Genomic DNA, 20,841 nt, shown 5'->3' with positions numbered 1-20,841 from the left:
TTAATAAACACAGTTTAAATGAGTATAAGATAACTTTTTAAAAATGTATGTGCATCTATATTACAAATCTTTCTGAAACTTGAGCAATGATAACTGATAAGATCGTGGTTTCCACTCTGTGTATAAGAAAAATAAATATTTGGAACAGTAAAGTATTTTCACTGGGATATGTAAGATCAAGGTTACCGACATGTTGAAATTTCCTATCAGTTTCCCTTAATTTGCACAGATTCTTGGCTAAATTAACCAAAATTTCTCAAGTCCAATTTTATCATATTTAAGCAAATCTCTTAATGTAAATTAGTCATTGCATATTGGATTCCTTTCTTCTTTCTTCCTTTTATTTTTTCATAAACACAGTTTAAATTAGATGGAAGTATCTTAGAGTCTTAAATTAGACCAAATTAAACTAGGGAAATGTTTATTGATCTCGATATTTAAGATCCTATTATTTCCATTATAATGGTTCCTGTTACATGGAAAACCACCAGGAATTTGGGTTTGTTCAGAGAATGTCAAGAGGGAGGGGGGCCTTCATACTTATATTTTTATGTTTTTAGTCATTAGAAAAGAATCATTAATCATAATAAAATCTAATGGGATGTTTTTCAACTGTGGTAAATATTTTTATGTGTGTTTGTTTTATGTGTTTTTCTGGTCTCTCCAGATATTTTCTATTTGCTCTAAATCTCCCAAGGTGAATTTATACTGGGAAGTAGTGATAAAATATGGTTGATCAATCATTTGGACTCCAAACATTCAGGGGAAAGCAAAACTAACAAAGCAAAAACAGAAAAAGTAAATATCTAGGTATTTCACAATGGCTTTTGACTTCAATAATTCAGACACACCTCTGATATAATGGTCCCTTTATCTTCCTTGAATCCTTCTCAGTAATAGTCTATATGGCCATGCTCTACAGAAACACAACATCTATTTTATGAAAGGACACATATCCTTCAGCAGGAAATACTCTGTTAGTGAACACTAGTTTAAAGGGCCACAGTGTTAACTCCACAAACACTCCCAGAGCACCTCTAATGTAACAGGTGCTACTCTATACGCTAGAACAGAACAGGCACAGCCTCTGCCCTCAAAGACCTGACAGCCCACAGGGAAATGACATGGACACAGACAATGTAACATGTTAGAAACCTCGTCAGGTGTATACCTATGGTGTCACGAGTGAACACGGAATATTTCGACATCAGAGCCAACAGTCATGCAGTTGAGCATTTTGTCATGAACTTCCTCTCTCAGTATTTGGTACATTTGTACAAGCTGCTCAGTCAATGTTAATTTTCTCTGTCTTCTATTTCTAAGTAGTTCTTCACAAAATAAAAACATCTACTGCAAGGAACATCTAGAGAAATTTGATGAAAACTTTTACTATTTAAGAGTCCACCATCATGACTAATTTTTCTTTGTTTACAAGATCTCAGCTTTCTTTGTACCATATTAATCAAAGAATATCCCAAGGTTGCTAAGTTTGTTCAATTAACAACAATATTACCCAAGCCTCAGTTTATCATACCACTGTGAGGTCAATTTTAAAAAATTACCCGCTAAGCCAAGACAGTCAGTCTTCCCTCAGTTGATACATACATTCTTTGTACTCACCCCCTGTAGTTTTTCTTGAAAATCTGCATAAATTTAGCAAGATCACTCTGAGGTTTTGATTCAAACAGTTGCATATACCTTTAAAGTCTTGATTAAATTAATATATACTTGCTACTAATAGTAAAAGGTATTTGAATGTCCATAAAGTCAAACAGTACCAGGCACTCTTACGTCAGTAAAATAGACATTCTTTGTAAACATAAAATATTCACTTAGAGTAATGTCCACTGCCCTATTAACGTGAACTAGCATGTATAAGCAATAGAAGATTTTGGTGCTCTGAGACAGTCTCAACTACATTTCCTCCTCCACCCCTCACCCTCTGAGCCAGTTTCCAAGGTTCTCTTATTCAGTCAGTACTCTGGGCAGCCAAGTAAGAATCTCACCAAGTCTGAATCCAAACATAACTACGAGCACGCAACACCAACAAAACAAAAGCAATGACAGCTGTGGAAATCACAATAGCAGTTTCAGGAGCAAACAGCAAACCGATTGCACTAACCTGAGGAAATATCTATTTGGCTCATCTTGGTCTGCGTGACGTTGATGTGAACACCAACTTTGCTTTCAGTGAGGTCAATCTCCACATTGCCCAAATTATCTGCAAACTGACTGAAAAGCAGGAGACCGTTTGGATTCCAAGTCCTGAACTGGAAACTGACTGAAAACAGGTCCTGGTTAGGCCGTCCTGGCACCTCCAGGTAACTGGTAGCATTGAAAAAGACAGGCACTGTGTAGGGCTCCACACACGAGAAACTCAAATTTCCCTGGAAAACAAAAGGGCACGCTTTGAGACAAATGCAAACAAAGCTACAGTCTGTGGATGTCAGTGCAGAGCCTGAGCTTGTGCCAAGCTCTCACAGGCAGCAGCAGGATTTGGATTCAGCACCCGGACACCTCGGCATCACTCTACTTGGAGTGTGTGTCTAACAGGGCTCAGCAGCTGGCTGTCAAGATGAGGAATTAACAAGAACCATCTGTCACGGAATCGACAGACTGACAAGCTTGATTGGATGGGATGTGTCCCTGTGTGGTGGACATGAGTGTGAACCACTGGACTTTCTAAAGAGGGCAGAAAGCTGCTGCTCCCCTCCCCCATTACTGATGATGCCTCAGCCAAGGAGGAGATGCCACCGTCCTCTTCTGGATGGCCTATGTCAAGTGTTTATTCGTATATTACTAGTCTCACTGGGAACTATGGTCATCTGGTTGTTATTAATTGATATTATGGGACAAATATTCTTGGTTTTGATCCCTATACCTAATATATACGAATTAATATTAACTATATAGGATCAGCATAATTGTGATTATTTCGGATTATTGTTATATTAAATTCCTATGAAGTGTGCATATATTATAATGAATTAATGCCTCTGAAAATAGTAGTATGAGTGTACAAAATAAAAACAAGCTTGTGATAATTGAAGTCTATTCCTTTCTTCTTTCTTCTCACTCTCCCTCTATTTTGTACCAAAAAAAAATTTCTTTACCATTCAGACACGCTAAATGTTGTATTCCAGTGTGTAAGTACCTTCCTTTTAAAGGTCTGAAAATCTACGTTTGCTTCCAACTTCTTTTATCCCACCATAATATTCTGAGGAATATAATTTGTTGGCATTTTCATCTGGTCCTTCAATTACTTATTTATTTCACAACAACACAACACCACGATATCTAGGTTTAGACAGATCGTTCTTCCATTTCAGCACATTAACCATTACATCTAAGGCAGGCTGTCCCTCTGAATTAATATTCAAACTAAATTTACACTGTAGCTTCACAAATAATTATTTTTTAACTGCTTACTTTTACTGATGAAAAGAATTGCCTTTGCCTAATAATTGAGATGTTATAACAGACCATATACCCATGTTGTGGGGAATGTCTCCCAATAAAATTAAAGGTCCTTTCTGAGTAAAGGTGCTGACTCAGAAGTCAATGAATAATGAGGTATTGGAGGAGGTCATCAAGAAGACTTGTGACTGCCAGTTAACCCAGGAGCAGGACTCGGACAATTGGAGACTTCTCCGCTGTCCTCGGAATGTGTGTTCCCCACTCCAAGGATACAGTCTTAAGATAGAGATGTGGTGTTGAGGCTATCCAACCTGGGTACTGAACTGGTTAAGGCCTCCTGCATCCATAACTAAATCCAGGTAAGACCTCTAAATAAACTTTTAAGACTTGGCAGGCAGGTGCAGAGATGTACTCATCTTGTGGCTTCCCAAGACAAGACTTAAATTCCCTTGCTTATTAAACCTGCCACCTACCAATGTGGGGTGGTCTGTCTCTTCTATCTCTTCCTGCCCTCTGCATCCAGGGGCTGGTTGCAGATTACACTCAGGAAGCTGTCCGGGAGGTTGTGAACCAATATTAGGGAATGGGTGTGTGCATGGAGATGAATGCAGGATGAATGTTGAGTCAATTTCACTGAAATACCAGAACCTGACATCTTTGAAAGCAAATTTCCTTCATAAATATTTGTCCTTGCAGAGTTGCTTACAAAATGTCCCACTTTTCTCTATCCTGCCTAAAATTTTAATATGTACATATATTTTTGTTTAAAAGTTTATCCTATGTCTGCTCATTCTATTTCAACAAACATAATTATAGGTAATTTATGCTTTACTAAATATCTTTGTTATTCAAGCTAAAATAGCATTTATAACTACAATATATTTTGTAGTTAAAGTTGTTCTGGGAATGAATCTCCGTAGTAAAATTCTTTATAATTTAGGTGCCTAATGAATGCCTATCAGGACCAACTGGGAGGTTTGGGCAGAAATAACATTTTATTTCTTCTTAAAGGTGCAAAAAACATTCTGATGATTTGGATTCTGTATCTTTTTATCTTAAGCAATGATTTCTGAGAAAACAAAAGGACCCTGGTGCCATTTTATCCAAAGCTTAAGAGAGTGTATGTATTAATACTGTTCTAGGTAAGAAGTAACAACATGTAAGGAGACCATGACCTCGGGGGTCACATACTGTGAACCCACTCACATTCAATCATCTTGGAAAGTTATTTTTCCAGGCAAAGTCTCAGGGTTGTGTTTTTTGTTTTTTTGTTTTTTTTTGGCATCTATAAAATGTATATGATAACATCTCTACTCATGTTGTGGTACTATTCTCAGATTGTCATAAAAGTAACATTCCTAGCACAGTGCCTGCTGCCTATAAATAGAACTATTACTATTTGTCTCTATAGCCAATACTTATGAGATAATTTCAAAGTTCAACATTTTACTCAGTAGAAATTCATTATTTTGAAGAAAAATAAAGAAAAATTTCACATTAAATTATTATTTTATGCCATAATAATTTTCACACCCAAGCTGAACTCCTGTTTATTCATGAGGGGATTTTTATTTGTCCAATCATTTTGTGAAAACCCTAGGCTCAAGTGTGGGGCAAGAGACCATCAGAGCTCTTTTGGAATACAGTGCAAGCACTCGTAACATTATTTACTGCCAGTGGCTCTCAAATGTGGGTCTTGAACCCCAGACTCTTCCAACTAACACTTGTAGGTTGAAGTTAACTCCTCTTTTTGCTGACCCATAGGGAACACACACTAGACTTCTCAGTTGGTATCTTTCAGTGATCCTAAACAGTGTCATGGGGAGACAGGTATGCTAGAGCGTTCTTCAATTTTTGCTCTCCTCCTTGAAGTAGTTAAAGCTGGAAACGACTCACAGCAGAGCCGGAAGAAGATCACTATTAGGTTCTATGTCACAGCCTTCACTAGCCAGTGGCAGTCGATCCTTATTTAACTGCCTATACTTAGTATGGTTAGGGCTTTCACAAAAAGTGTACTTACTTACTTACCTGGATCAATTATCTTTGGAAACATGGAAATGAATATAGCGAAGTTCCTGGATGTAACACTTTAAAAATACTGAATTAAATCATAAACAAGAAATGGAGATTCATCTATGATAAGACATCTGGAAACGTTTACGGGCTGCTGAACTGCCGGGATGAAGCACACACTGAGGAATGCCTGAGGTATGTCCATTTGATATGGGGAATTCAGAAACACTGGGTCAAAATCCTGTGCCCCATCTAAGTTAAACTTACTATCTACTGCAGGCTAATTTAACTCAAAAACCATTATTTATTCTCAGAGTATATCCACTATCTACACTTTCTTTAGGTAATTCTGTAGTTAGTCTTACACTGCTGAGCCCAACACAAGCATGATGGCAAAATGCTATGACGATGTTGTTGTTGTTCAATACTCCAGAAAAAAACAAAACTTCTTTGATTTTTCTATGAATCACTATTTTGGAGTGAACAATCTTACCACATTTGAGGGCTCTAGTTTCTTCCTTCTCGCAAGATCAGTTATGTTGATACCATTATAATTAATGCTTTCCATACAGCCTTTGAAGTTCTTTCTACTGCTGGAACTTGGCTTCCCAGAGAAAGGTATGCCTCCGAAGGTTATCTTTGAGAAAAGAAAAAAATGTAACATTCACACTGTATTCATCTTAAAAAAATATTCACAATAAATTAGGCAAAACTATTAATACAACCAAGGTCAGTTATACAACCAAGGTCTGTAGATCTCTCCCAGAATATACAGACATTTTTTTCTGCCTCCAAAATCTGTTGCATATTAAATTATGTTATGGAAGTATATAACAGTATTATTAATTATGGGAATCAGATTATAACTTTAACAAGAAAATAGCAATAATCTCTTGTAGCCACTCAAAGACATTTTATAAATTTTCCTGAAATGTTTTAAAAGATTTTATACAGCAACCTTCTTTTATTAAGTAATATTAAAAACACATTTTTATCATTTATCATTCAAAGACATACTACTAATAAATGCTTCTAGTCATCATGAGGTAACCAGTACTAATGTAATACAATGATAAACCCTATGTACTATGTAGACTTACTTTAATCTAAATGACCATTAAAGTCAAATATTCACTAGACTTAATTTTTAACGCAGAAAATAGTTCAAAAAGTCTCATTACTATATATTTGAAGAACATATTAGGAGATGGGGACTGTTACTTTAGCACTACAGGCTTAGAGATATTATAGGTCTTCTGAATCCTAAAGAATAAGGTGGATGCGCCCTTTACTGTGATTCTCTGGCTACTACCACCTATAAAAAGAGAGTATGTCTTTTTCCTTGTATCTTTGGCCAAATTACAGTACTAAAGTGTCAATTTCCTATAATACAAAATTATACTTAATATACATATTGCCATAATGACATTTACTGCTAATAGTGAATTAGTGGTAAATAAATCTAAATACTAACCAGAGCTGCAATACCAAGATATATAATCCAGATGTTATTTCTCTTTTAATTATTATTCAAGGTTACCATTATCAACTTTGATAAAGCTTTGAAAATGAAAGCAATAGTTAAGACATTTTTGAGACATGTTAAGACTCCAACCAGTAAGGCGTTTCATATTTGAAACATAAGGCACAGATCTTTGTGTTCTAGGAGGCCATTAACAATTTATGTTCTTTTATTTAGTGTCATGGTATTTTAGATGCTTAGTTTTTGCAGGAAAAAAAGCACAAATTAATGACAGTTTATGAGACAATATAAAAAAACAAAAGACCTCACTTAAAATAAAATTTGTTAATAATGGTTAGTTGAATATGTATCATTTACCATAGAGTTTATATATGAAAGAAGGGAAAACTGAGAATAAATACATAGAAAAGAATTAAGAAATGACAAAAGGAAAATTATACAGTAATCTAAAATAGTACAATTTTTTTTCAAGTGGCAATAGTTTCAAGTGGCACTAAAATGAACTTATTAGGAACTAAATAAGTATACCTGATACCAAAGGTAACAATTATTGATAATTGCCTGCCCATGGCGTTTCTTGTCTACAGTTTATTTTACCAATTCTTTCCCAGTTGATGGTAATAAAAATCTATGCTTAACAACAGGCAGCATCACAGTTTGACATTATTACTAAATACCAGTTTAAACATATTGTCTCATTATTTTTCCACATGCCGTTGGGATGATGATTAAACACTCCTATGGTTTCTCTGCTTTCAGCAAACCTCAGCACATATCCTATGTCATCCTCAGAGGTGCCCTAGTGAAGCAACACGAGCTCAATTTACCAGATTTCCGTACAACTAAGAGATGTGGGTTCAAATCCCAATTCCTAATGTAACTAATCCTATGATACTAGGTTGCCACTTCTTCTGATTACGTATTCTCATCAGTAAAATGAAGTGCCTGGACCACAAAATATTTTCTGATATTATAATTATTCAGAAAGTAAAAAAAAAATGTTGCAATTGTTAGATTATTCATCAGATAGTCATATAACTCATATGACTGGCTTATTAATGATATTATCATTCAATAACAACCCCGACTCTTAAACCAAATAACCACATTGACCATTTTGTTAGCTACCAAGAGTTCACAAAATGTGGCAGAGATGGTAGATACTTCTAAGTGTCCTTTCTCCCTACCTTCTTTAGGAAAACAAGAATGCTTTTCAGCTGTGCACACTGCAGCCAATATATGGCATTTACCAACCTCTTTGAATCAAGTTTTGGTCTTAGAGATTAAAGTAGTAAGACTGTGTGACTCCAAAAACTATAATTAAAAGGGGAAGGGAGCACAACCTTCTTTACTCTTCCTTCCCACTGGAATGCAAAACGGAATGTGAACAGTCACCTTGGATGATTCGCAATGGGGCTGGAATAGCAGCAAGGTAAAAGGAGACTGGAGTCCTACTAACCATGATGCTGCCACTTGAGCCCAGGGCTCCCTGCCTACAATTACCTTTTATATGGAGGAGAATAAACAAGCATCTGTTACATGCAGTCTAATTAATCATAACTGATTAATATGGAACTGATACATATAGTGATTTCTATTACTTCCTATTGCCTCCTCATAAAATAATGCTATGACAAATGTGCTATTACATTAATTTTCCAAAAGGGGACTATGATGTGTCCACTGTCACACAACCAGTAAGGAGCAAAAAGGGACTCAACCCAGGACTTTTGTTCCAGCTTGAGCCATGCAATTAATTCTCTACAAAATCCTAGCTGGTCTTTCTCTAAAATCCTAGCCTAGTTCTACAACTAGCAAGGGGCATTCATTCTTCCCCCTCCCAAGCAGAAATGTATTGCAAAGGCAATGGCGTAACATCCACAGGGTCTATCCTGGAATTTAGCTGAAGAAAAGAGAGAAGCCAGGCCAAACATCAGTGTGTGGTCCTGCCCTTTGGTTGAGAAGAAGGATATGTATCTGTTTACCTTTGTACCCTTCTCAGGGCACCATGCGGCTAGTAGCTTGCCTGCCCATGGCGTTTGGCACACTTTGCCATATAATTGGGCTCCAGGAGGTGATAAGGTGAACTCTTAGCCACCTTCCACAAAAAATGCCCACACTGAGTTACCTCAATGGAGCAAGCTTGTTTTCTACTGCTTCTTTCATGATGTGCATCTCTGGGAATAGTGATAGGTATTAATTTACCCCTATAGTGTGCTGAATCTGCTCATACTAGCTCATGAGAACTGACTATTCAACAGAGCCATTGTTAAAAATTAAATGATATAGTTTTAAATTACATGAAACAAATAGTAGCTACTAAGAACTCATCTTTATATTTTTATTATTATGTATATTCTTGAGATTAGTTATGTTCATTTTATCTATATATGATGGGAATACCCTATCATGATGTGGTATAATAAATATATTTGGTATTTGTTCCCAGTTCCAGGCACAGAGCTCCTAAAACCCTTGGAATGTCCTCAGTGGTAGGAATGTCTTCAGTTATTCATAACAAGCCTCCTTTGGGGTCTGAGTCTAGTTACTATATGGATCAGTCAGAGAGGTACGTGTGAAAACACTGAGAGACTCAACTCAACGGACTCAGGATTCTTTATCAATAAATTTGAATTTCTTCCTAGTGTCTCTCTCTAATATGTCTCAGGTGTTGTCATCTCTAGCTGAGGTTCTCAGAGATGGTATGTATATTCATGGGCTTCAAGGTGTGCCTGAAACTGCTGACCCTGAGTGTGTGCATGAATATTCATGAATTTCATCACAAACTCAATACAGTCTATGACCCCAAATTTTTAATTCTGTTTTTTGAAAATTGGAATTGTGTTTGCCCATTACTAATGTTCCAGGATCTCTCATCTCCTCTACAGTACTTCAAAGTTTATTAATTGAGGATGAATAATTCATCTTTACATTCTCTCATACAGTGGGAGATAAGCCACCTAAGCCAAGAAATGTACTAATTTAGAAAAAATAAAACTTCTGGGATTTTCATATTCTTTCCCTTGCAACAATCATTTTGCTTTAAGAAGATTTTTTTTGGGGGGTACAGTTATTTTCTGATAATCTTAAATTTATTTTAACATTAATAAAGTCTCAATATCAGGGTTTACATAGCATAATCTATTTTAAATTCCTATTTAGGAATATATGTAATATATTCATCTCACAGAAAATTTAGAAACGATTTAAATATATAAAAGAAAATAACACAGTTGTAAATTATCTTATGGTGGGCATATTTCACATTTTTAAAAATTTATATATAGATACTGATTAATATATATATGTATGTGTGTATATATACAAATAATTTCAAAACTGGGGACAAGGCACACTGAGTTGGCACAGAAAACTCATAGGGTCGCAGCCACCATACACCTTCTATTTCTAAAGGATATACAGCAATATTTGACATGTTCTGGGCATCACGTGAAACACTAGCTTGAGCTAGTTCACCATTCCAACATCCTGCTACCCTGCTTTTGATGATTTCCTGTCCTAGTGAAGGTGGGTTTTTTATTGTTTCTCTCTCATAAAAAGTGTCACATGAAAGTAAAAGTGGAACAGAAGATGAAGATGGCAGTCAAATCCGATTCCAAAATCTGAGGAGTTGTACCAAGCAGGGACACTCATCCCATTAGCAAGTAATCATTGTTGTTTTAATAATTAAATAAATTTTTTTTCATTTCTTTTATCTGTATTTTTTTTTTTTCAAATGGCTACTGAGTTGTTAGGACATAAACATTAAGTTGTCTGGCTCTAACTAATATAGAATGGCCTAGGACAGTTGTGGAAAAATTAGTAACACACTGAGGGTTCCTTGAAGTAAGAAAGTTTGGAAACTTTGCTGAATAATATTTCATCCAATTTATTTAGTGTTATCCCTTTTCTCTTGGAATTATAACACCATGTTGAACATCTTACAGAACTCTTATCTCTATATATGATTAACATTTTTGGTGGGCATTTTAAGGTTGAACTGCTCTCTAAATAATTTATTAAAAAACCTGACATTTCAGTGTACCTGTATAATATGGGAATATACAGTTTTTATGGGACCAATACGATTATTTTTTTGATCTTTGATCATTTAGAGGATAAAATATGTCCTATTTATGGACAACCTCTTAAAATAGTCTATATTTTGTTTCTTCTATGATAATTATATCTGAGAAAATAGAACCTGACAAAAGAACTATCTATAGTCATGAAGTCATAAATGACTTAATATAAATCAGAACTCAGGATTTCTTAGTCAATATTTTGTAATAAATATTAAGCAATCCTGTGTTTATAGTATATTGTCTATCCTCAAGAATAATAGGTGAGGGTGCCTGGGTGGCTCAGTCGGTTAAGCGACTGCCTTCGGCTCAGGTCATGATCCTGGAGTCCCGGGATCGAGTCCCGCATCGGGCTCCCTGCTCGGTGGGGAGTCTGCTTCTTCCTCTGACCCTCCTCCCTCTCGTGCTCTCTGTCTCTCATTCTCTCTCACAAATAAATAAATCAAATCTTTAAAAAAAAAAAAAAAGAAGAATAGGTGATTTATATCATAATTAATTACCAATGGAAAGATTACAACTTACAGTTTTTCTGGACTTACTAAATTGCCCTGATGACATGATAAATGGTCTGTTCCCTTTAAATTATTACTTTGGTACCAAGATTTTTAAAATATTTCAAATACTCATAATTACAAATTTAGAAATGAATAAAATGACAGTATTAATATATTAGGCCCTGAAGCTGAAAGATAATTTTTCTTTGGGGAATAAAACGAATGGAGCAGGCAGGTATGTGACTGACAAGAACACAAAGATGCAATAGGAGACTGAGGCAGCCACTCAAGATGGAGCACAATGGACGCGTCCTCCAGCCCACCTCATAGTCCAGGTCCAGGTAGTCAAACTCTCCGTTGGTGCGGAAGTGCTGCATGCCCCTGTCCAGGGTGAGGTTAATGCTCCGGCCCTGGCGCTCAATGACCACAGAGTGCCAGTGGTGGTCATCCAGCAGACTTCCAGTCATCACGGACGTGTGGCCATAGATGGGGCCAAGCTGATTGCTTCCTGAGTCATGGAATGAACAGAAACGAAGCAGTGACACCACAGTTACTCTGTGTAGCTGCCAACCTTCCATCACAGCCACGGGCTGGTACACCACTCAAGTCCTATCCACTGATGCTAGCATGGGGAAACCAGCATGTAACTATACTTAACAACAGTTTGATATTCAAAATACATAAAAGCTATTAAAGATGGAAAACACCTCCTTAAAAAGAAAAAAGAATATGAGTTTTTTTTTAATATGCCATGAATTCTGACAAATTTGATACATCTTACAAAGCCGGTGCCCCATGGCTCCGGAGCCCAGTGCCTGGTTTCTCATGCTGGCTACCCCACTGGCTTGCCCTATGATCCTAGGCAAGCTGGCAGCTTCTCTGCACCAATGCTGCCTCATACAGAAAATGGAGAAAATCAGGATACCAGCTTTACAAGGTTGCTATGATGATTAAAGTAATTAGCGCATGCAAGGAGCTTAATCAACTTCTTGGCATATAGTGAACATTAGCTAAATGTTACCTGTTAACAGTCTTTTATTGTTGCTGTTATTTTTATTATTGGTCAAGAAAACACAGCGTGACACTTTCCAGTTTTCACTGACTCCAAAAGCAATAATTTTAACCACAATGTAATATTTAATGGTATGGAAAATTAACTCGTTATATTTTAAAATAAAATATACTTGCAAAAATACGTATGTAGCATTAATCTAGCTTTGAAAGTAGATTTCCATGGCAACAAGACTATAACTGAGGGGGCGCCTGGGTGGCTCAGTTGTTAAGCATCTGCCTTCGGCTCAGGTCATGATCCCAGAGTGCTGGGATCGAGCCCCACATCGGGCTCCCTGCTCGGCGGGAAGCCTGCTTCTCTCTCTCCCGCTCCCCCTGCTTGTGTTCCCTCTCTCACTGTCTCTCTCTCTCTGTCAAATAAATAAATAAAATATTAAAAAAAAAAAAAAGACTATAACTGAGAGTGAAAGTTTGTGAGAGTCCAAAATGTTTACTAAGGTCATCTCTGGATACTGTTTACATGTTTTGTACTATCTTCTATTTTGTCTAATCAAGTACTGCTTTTCATGACCAGGTAAAACTAAGTGCTATAAAAATACAACATGGTTTCAGAATAAATAGTATAATAGAAATAGGAGAAACACACAATTGATTAGAGCATTGAATTATTTCCTCTTTTCTTTTTTCACATTTAGGATGATAATGATGCCTATACCTGACATTTTCTGTATCTTTCCTGGATCAGATTTTCTTTCCTTCTGGTGATGAAACCAAATGTGCTATGACTGGGACTGTGATTATAACTATCTGTGTACATGTGGCTGTGGGGCAGAGAGGGAGAAAGAAAAGTCGGAATAAGTCTAAGTGAAAGGATACACTCTATTTCATTACTCTAAATTACTTTAAATGACTAGAAGACTGAGTAGCAGCTAGAGATGCCTGATATTTAGGTAATGGCATTAAAAAGGCACAGTGGACATATGAGTGAGTGCATTTCCATGACTGTCATAAATTCCAATCAGTCAATAAAACTCTGTAAGTAAACTGCTTCCAGTGAAATGGTAATGATCTTTCTGTGAGGTCAGAGGATCAGGTACTAGTTTCAAAACAGTAATGTCATGCCTACATAAAGCACAGTGGCTTTTAAAAGGTTCCTCTTTGTGTTTCACTTAAAAAAAAAAGAAAAAGGAAAAGGTTTGAGAAAGTAAACATCCTTAGATATAATTCAATTGCTCTGAGTGTGTGTGCATATTTTTAGAAAGTACTTACATTTTGTTTTCTGATACTTATCCCCTAAGCGCCTATTTCTCCTTATCTTCTACTAAGAATCATCCAAAAATGATTTAGGTCTATTTTTTCCCCAGGCAATACACAAATACATGTACATAATTATAAGTAGAGGATATTATAAAGAATTAATATGTACAACATTAATCACTCATTTCCACCACTAAACATAGTTTGGTCTATTTCCTTCCAGTTTTTTTTTTCCTATACATATATTTAATTATATACATATACCCTTATGTGTGTGTATATAATCAATATAAAAATACTGAAATATTATTTATAATATTTTATACTACAGTTTTAATGTTTTATAGTATTTTCTATAGAATTAAAATTATTCATAGACATTTTAAATGCATATCAACATATTTCTATATGTTTAGCTTTTTTTTTCAATTTTTGACATTGTAATCAATACTGCCAAGTACATCCTTGGAATTAAATCCTATACCCATTTTTCATTATTTCCTTATGATTACTGGACCAAAACATATAGGCATTTTTTAGATATCTGAAGACACTATCAAACTGTTTTCCTGAAAATATTTCCTGATGCAAAGAGCAGTACAAAGAATCTTGTCACATACTCATCAATATTAATATTATTTTTAAATTGATTTACTTAAAATTAGAATCACTATTTTATTGTGCATTTATTTTATATATAGTGCAGTTGAGCATTTGATGTTTACAGAATACTTACAATTTTTCTTCTATGCATTACCTTTTATGCCCTATGCCTACATTTTCTCTTAAAGTCTTGGTATTCTTAGGGAGTGGTATAAATTCTTATTCATGAATGACCCTAAACTTCCATATTTGACATTTGCATTTTTCAAGTTTCACATGCATTATGATTTTATTTAATGTAAAGAATTCAATATTTTTGTGTAATTAAGTGATCCAGCTTTTTGTGTGATCTTCATTTTTTTCTTATAGAAGCTATTATTTCCATCAGATCAGATTTGAAATGAGGAAAGTTTTATAATAAAGGGTAAATCTTTATAGACACTGTATCAAGTATTACCAACAACAAAAAAAAACTAATTGAAACTATACTTTTTAGTATAATACTGATTTTCAAAGTAATAAATTTAATATGTAGAACACAAGCCATTATTCTAGAATGTCTGGAGACCACTCAGACTGATAAGCAAGTCAAAAATGCAGGATCTGTTTTTGTGTTCTTATCTTTAGTTTTGTAGCTTTGTACTGGGATGCATTTAACATATGAACTTTAGCTATTAATATATTTTAGATATAATATTTTTGTAGAATTCTGTTTTATTATTTTTTAAAGATTTTATTTATTTGACAGAGACAGAGATAGCAAGAGCAGGAACACAAGCAGGGGGAGTGGGAGAAGGAGAAGCAGGCTTCCCGCCGAGCAGGGAGCCCAATGTGGGACTCAATCCCAGGACTCTGGGATCATGACCTGAGCCGAAGGCCAACGCTTAACAACTGAGCCACCCAGGTGCCAATCTGTTATTATTTACAACAGAAAAATTTATGGAATGTGTGATGCCCTCCAAAAACTTCTTGCATAAATCCTGAAATTTTTAGCCAAGCAAGAGACTTAAAAATGCTTAAAAACAACAAAAACCCAAAACAAAACAGGAACTATTTTCCAGTCAATATTTTATTTCTCTGATTCATGATTATCTGATTTCTAGTTATATTTTGTTTAAAAAATTCAGTTCCACATATCTCGTCTTTTCTTAACCTACGTCAATAAAACTACTGTCCTTTCTATTCCACTGAGGGAAAATCGACTGTAACCTCTACGGGGCCTAAGCCAACAGTCACCTGCCTGTTTCCATCTTAGGTGAATTCAACACAATAGCGGCCTTTTTTCTTTCCCTGGTCTCTGATACCTCCTGCTCACTGCCTATTCCCCTCAGTCTCCAGGTAACACCTCTCAATCTCATTCATATACGTTAACTCCCTAATAGAAATCTCAATTCTGATGTCTAATAAGCAACTAAAATACACCATGTCCATTTTAGACCTCCTCTTATTAGAGGAAACTAATAATCCTTTGTTAGAAGAAACTCTGTAGAGAAACTATAGAGTCGCCTCTACTTCTGAAAATGGCACTTAAGTCCCTTAGGTGTCTAGGAATTATCCTTCACTTATTCTCGTTCTTTCTCATTACAAATCATGCTGAACTTACCACTAAAATCACCTCCTAACTAGACCTACTTCCTGCATCTCCACTGACAGCCACCTCTGCAAACCAGGGCCATCTCTCCCTTGCCTTATACAGAAGTCTGGCTTTGACTCCCACGCAAATGCAAACATCTTCTTTCACAGGACTCTCAGTATACTTTTAAAAATAAGATCGTGATGGGGCGCCTGGGTGGCTCAGTTGGTTGGGCAGCTGCCTTCAGCTCGGGTCATGATCCCAGGGTCCCGGGATCGAGCCCCGTGTCGGGTTCCCTGCTCAGCGGGAACCCTGCTTCTCTCTCTCCCTCTGACTGCCACTCTGCCTACTTGTGCTCTCTCTCTGTCAAATAAATAAAAACCTTTATAAAAAAAAAATAGTAAGATCGTGATGCCATATAGTTTAAAGCCTACCAACAGCTTCTCTTTCTTAAATAATAATAAACCTTTACCATGCCGTACAGGATCTTACAGGACTTGAACAATCCCCAACTTTCAGATCTTGTCTTCTCTCCCACTGACTTACTTCATCTACCCACACCAGCCTCCTTCCTATTCCTTGAGCATGCCAGATTTTTGTCAGTAGTGACTGCTACCTTGCAATGCTCTCCTCCCTAATATTCTCATGGCTAATTTCAGTCCTAAAATCTCAGCTTGTGTATCTTCTCGGGGAGAATGTTCCTCAATACATACTCTAATGTGGACCCTTCTTGTCTCTGCAGTATCCTTTATCATTTTAGTTTATTTAATTGATTTCATACTACCTATCATTATTTGAAGTCATTGCTTTTGATTTAGTTGTTTTAAAATAATAATAGATAATATATTGTCTGACTCCTCCACTAGGTCATAAATTTCATGAACTCAAGGACCTTCTCTATTTGTTCACTACTGCATCTCAGTTGCTAGTATAGTACCTTGCTTAGGATGAGTACATAATATTTATTTTTTAATGACTAAGTATATATGGATTAAAATGGATTAAACCACTATGGATTAAAGATGATTTAATAACATAACGAGAACTGCTTTTTTATAATTTACACTTTAAGGATTAAGCATCAGCATTTTACTAATGGGAAGATTAATAAATGGACAGAATGGTGTCAAAAGTCAGAACATACCTAGGTTTAAGCTGAAGACCAACTTGGCTTTTTTCAGTTCCAGGGTAATGTAATCCCCTTGCTGTCCTTCCCCATGCAAGATCACTCCTTCACTTTCAGAGGTTTTAAATTTCAAGGCAATGACATCTTTCAGTGTTTTCATCTTCTTGTTTCTGAATCTATATGGTAACACAACGTTGCCATCAAAATTGATAACATCAGCCCCTAAAAGAAGAAACACATAACATTTTATTTTATTTCTTGTATTTCACCACCCAGTGTGAAATATGCCCACTTTCAGTGGGTCTCTGTACAGAATAAATGATAAAGAAGTGGTTTTTCCTGAAAAATCTGGAGATCTGTGTTCTTGTTCTGTTTCTTCTTTTGGTTTAATTGTGTGTTCTGAAATAAATTTTATGGAAGATATGCATAAAAAATGATCAAAGAAACCTTTATTAGTATCAAATCTTACTTTAATCATAATACTAAAACCAAATTCCATTAATGACTTATATGCTTCAAATTTTAACTTGGCAGTCTGGACTTTACCTGAAAGAAGTAAAATTTTTAATCCTTGACATATTATGAGATTTTAATATTTTCCTTCTTAAATGGGACTAATTACTCATGATTTTTAAATATACATTTTGCTCACAAATTTATTTTTTGACAAAAGAACGAAGGATTCTGGAATGCAGGGTTTGATGGTCTACTCATTTTTTTAGTGGTTTTTATATTCTACTCCCATTCTCGGTAAACTCTGTGGTAGTACCCAGAGTTTATAGCTAAGTGAACTACAAGAAGCTTCTTGCTATTTGCTCTTGGACCTCATACCTGTCTCAAATTTCTTGTTAGCCTCTTCTCTTTGGAATGGCTGCCCATGTTTATGACTACACTGAACAAAGACATCCTCACCCATATATGTGATAGAAGAACAAATACACTATGACTAGAGTAGCTCTAATTTGATTTTAGAGAATTTTACTGAAGACATGAAATTATATAAACTTTTAAAAAATATGAACAATTTTATCACCACCCTCAGAAACAGGCGATGGTGGTGGGGGGGTAGATTGGTTTCATAACTGCTACTTATTCACACCAGAAATGGAAAATGACATGAATCTTATTTATTATGCACTACTGGTTAACAGGTTCCAAACCCATGGAATGGCTCGAAGATGAACTGTAATTATTCAGAGCAGATTTTGAGTACAAATAGAAACCTTGTTATCATAATTAGACCTTTGTCATTACAAATATTTTTAAAAATCTATTTCTCTTAGCTTTTAATTTTAAATAATAGAAAACCTAGTCAAACTGGATAGCTCTAATTACTTTAGAATTACAAGCCTGAATGAAGCCTGCCTCTTAGTTTGGAGTAAATTCTTGCTAAAGAATTTCACAGTGACACTGGAGAAAACTAATAGCAAGTTTAAAGCCTGCTGGAGTCTCATGTCCTAGTTCTCTGGCCCCTGTTTACTTCCATTGCCACAGGGAATACTGTGGCCCCCAGACCCCAGGTCGTAAGAGCACGTCACCCACGGAAGCCTCAGTGGACACGCAGAGCTACCACGGCTACATTCACTCTTTTTGTGCACTACTTGCCATTACAAGTTTTGCTCTTATTTCTTATTTGAGAACTGTTGCATTCAAAAAAGGTCATAAAGAGAAATATAACTTCACACTTTAAGTTTTCATTCTTATAGTCAATTCTTTACTGTCCACAAAAAGACCTTCTTAACAAAATTCTGTTCTCTAAGACTGTAAATCACAGAGGTTTATTTTACTATGGGGGGAAAATCGTCCATTAAATTTAGGCTTCTGCTAACACTGCAAAGCCAATTAGACTCTAGCTTAATCATCTATACTGTCACAGCTGAATTCCAATTGCAGTATCTTTATCATCTGTGATGAGAGGTAAGAGAGAAAAAAAATGGAATCTGATTATAAGATCCCAGGTTGAATTTATAATCCAGCAGTTGGTAGAAATTACTTTTTGTCTTGAAAAGTGCATAAACGAAAAGTCAGGAGGAAGGAGTAAATTCTGAACTCCAGAAAGTAATTTTGCAGTCAATTTCATGTCAGTGACTGTTGAATAATAGACACATCATTGTTTTATACACCTTCAATATATATTAATTGACATAAAATATTCCCCATTCATCTCTCAGGAAGTAAATGTTCCCTGAGCTTAAGCAGAGGAAAGAATCCACCCCTCCCGTATCTTCTTCTAAATCAAAACCTACAATCAGTTCCAGGTACAGAGTAGTACAGATGTTGGTGCCTCTCTTCCTCATTTTTAGGGCAATGGAAAAAGTGAGAGAAGGGATGGGCATGGTTTATTTCTTCAGAGAGTCCTAGAATATTAGCAAAAAAATAAGGAACACGATTAGTGTGCGCTAAGCCTCATCTTACAACTGGTAAGTGGTCAGTGGTCATTTGAGAAATTGATAAAATGCTCTGCAAGCCATACCTCTTACATTATGAAATCAAAGTTGATCTTCTATAACTTGGTTAAAGCTTGCATAATATCAGCATGCATATTGTGAGCTCAGAGTTGTCTTTGAAATCACAAAATTCCTAGAAATAATCTGTGATATAAAGTTCATACAGAAATACATACCATACACTTTTAAGAGAGTCTGGGATATTGTAAAATCTATCAATTTAAATCTATTTTCTACAAAAGTGTATTTAAATTTCATTCGACATCTAATAATATGTTGTGCTTATTTTGGGACAAGCCACTTTTTTCCCCCTATTACCCTGATTGCTTATCACTCCCTAGAATTAAGTTTTCTATGCAGTGATTAAATATGTATGGTTGAACTGTTTAAGCAATCTGAGCAACAACAATGGCTAGTCAAAGAGTGAATGCAAAATCACAGTGCTTCCACAATTTTGTTTCTAACAATAACTCAGAGAGCTGGTAACGTGCCCAGTTCATCAAAACATCATGGGAGAGAAGGTTTTTTGCTTTTCTTTTTAATTTCATTGTTAGTCTTTACTTTCTGGCTTTGGAGAAGATATTTTGGAGAGGAGGGTTTACCATCTAAAGATTTTAATATTTAAAAAATACCTTTGCTCTATTTTTTTACTACAAATTTAGTATGTGTTTACTATTGAAAGGAAATTAAATACAGAAACAGAGAATGTATAAAGTGAATCCCAAACATAGGAGATCACCAATACAATCAATATGGATGAAAGGTTGGTGCATAGCCTTCTAGATGTTTACACATTTGCTTATCTATCCACCTACCTCCCTATTTAATATATGGGATTACCCATACATTATTATATATACAGATATATGCATAGATGTGTGGTGTACATGTGTATGGGGGGAGTGTGGGTGTGTATATAGGGGCAGTGGAGATAGACAAGAATGTCATTTCCTTTGGTTATGGTTCAAAATGTTCACTGATAAGCAGCTTGAGTTTTGGGTAATGTAATATTTATAAATGTTAGTTGGGAAATTGTATGTTTTAGCTAATTAGTATGTTTTACTGACTTTTATGCACCAAGGCACTTAAATAAAGTAAGAATATATATAATTTGAAATGGTAATTTATCCTATTTGAAAAAAAAAAATGTAGTAGCGCCTGGGTGGTTCAGCTGGTTAAGCAACCGACTCTTGGTTTTGGCTCTGGTCATGATCTCAAGGAGGTGAAATTGAGCCCCACGTGGGGCTCCATGCTTGACCTGAGTTGAGATTCTCTCCCCCTTTCTCTCTCCCTCCCTCTGCTCTGAAAGTAAAGTTTAAAAACACTATAAAAGGT

At 35.7% G+C, this 20,841-nt stretch overlaps 1 protein-coding gene across 1 annotated transcript in view; it reads right to left on the bottom strand.

Annotated features, from left to right (window-relative positions):
- CNTNAP2 (contactin associated protein 2) overlaps positions 1 to 20,841 on the bottom strand; it is a 1,342,199-nt gene that overhangs the window by 1,015,477 nt on the left and 305,881 nt on the right. Inside the window, exons 5-8 of the mRNA XM_044920022.1 lie at positions 17,078 to 17,281; positions 11,813 to 11,997; positions 5,924 to 6,067; positions 2,123 to 2,387 (exon numbers count right to left, since the gene is read on the bottom strand). Coding sequence (XP_044775957.1) covers positions 2,123 to 2,387; positions 5,924 to 6,067; positions 11,813 to 11,997; positions 17,078 to 17,281 — 798 coding nt within the window. The remainder of the gene's footprint in view (positions 1 to 2,122; positions 2,388 to 5,923; positions 6,068 to 11,812; positions 11,998 to 17,077; positions 17,282 to 20,841) is intronic.

This window comes from Neomonachus schauinslandi, chromosome 12 (assembly GCF_002201575.2).
Source record: "Neomonachus schauinslandi chromosome 12, ASM220157v2, whole genome shotgun sequence".
In the NCBI taxonomy this organism is placed as follows: Eukaryota; Metazoa; Chordata; class Mammalia; order Carnivora; family Phocidae; genus Neomonachus; species Neomonachus schauinslandi.
Note: the sequence above shows the minus strand (reverse complement) of the source record. Positions and strands in the feature narration are given on the sequence as shown.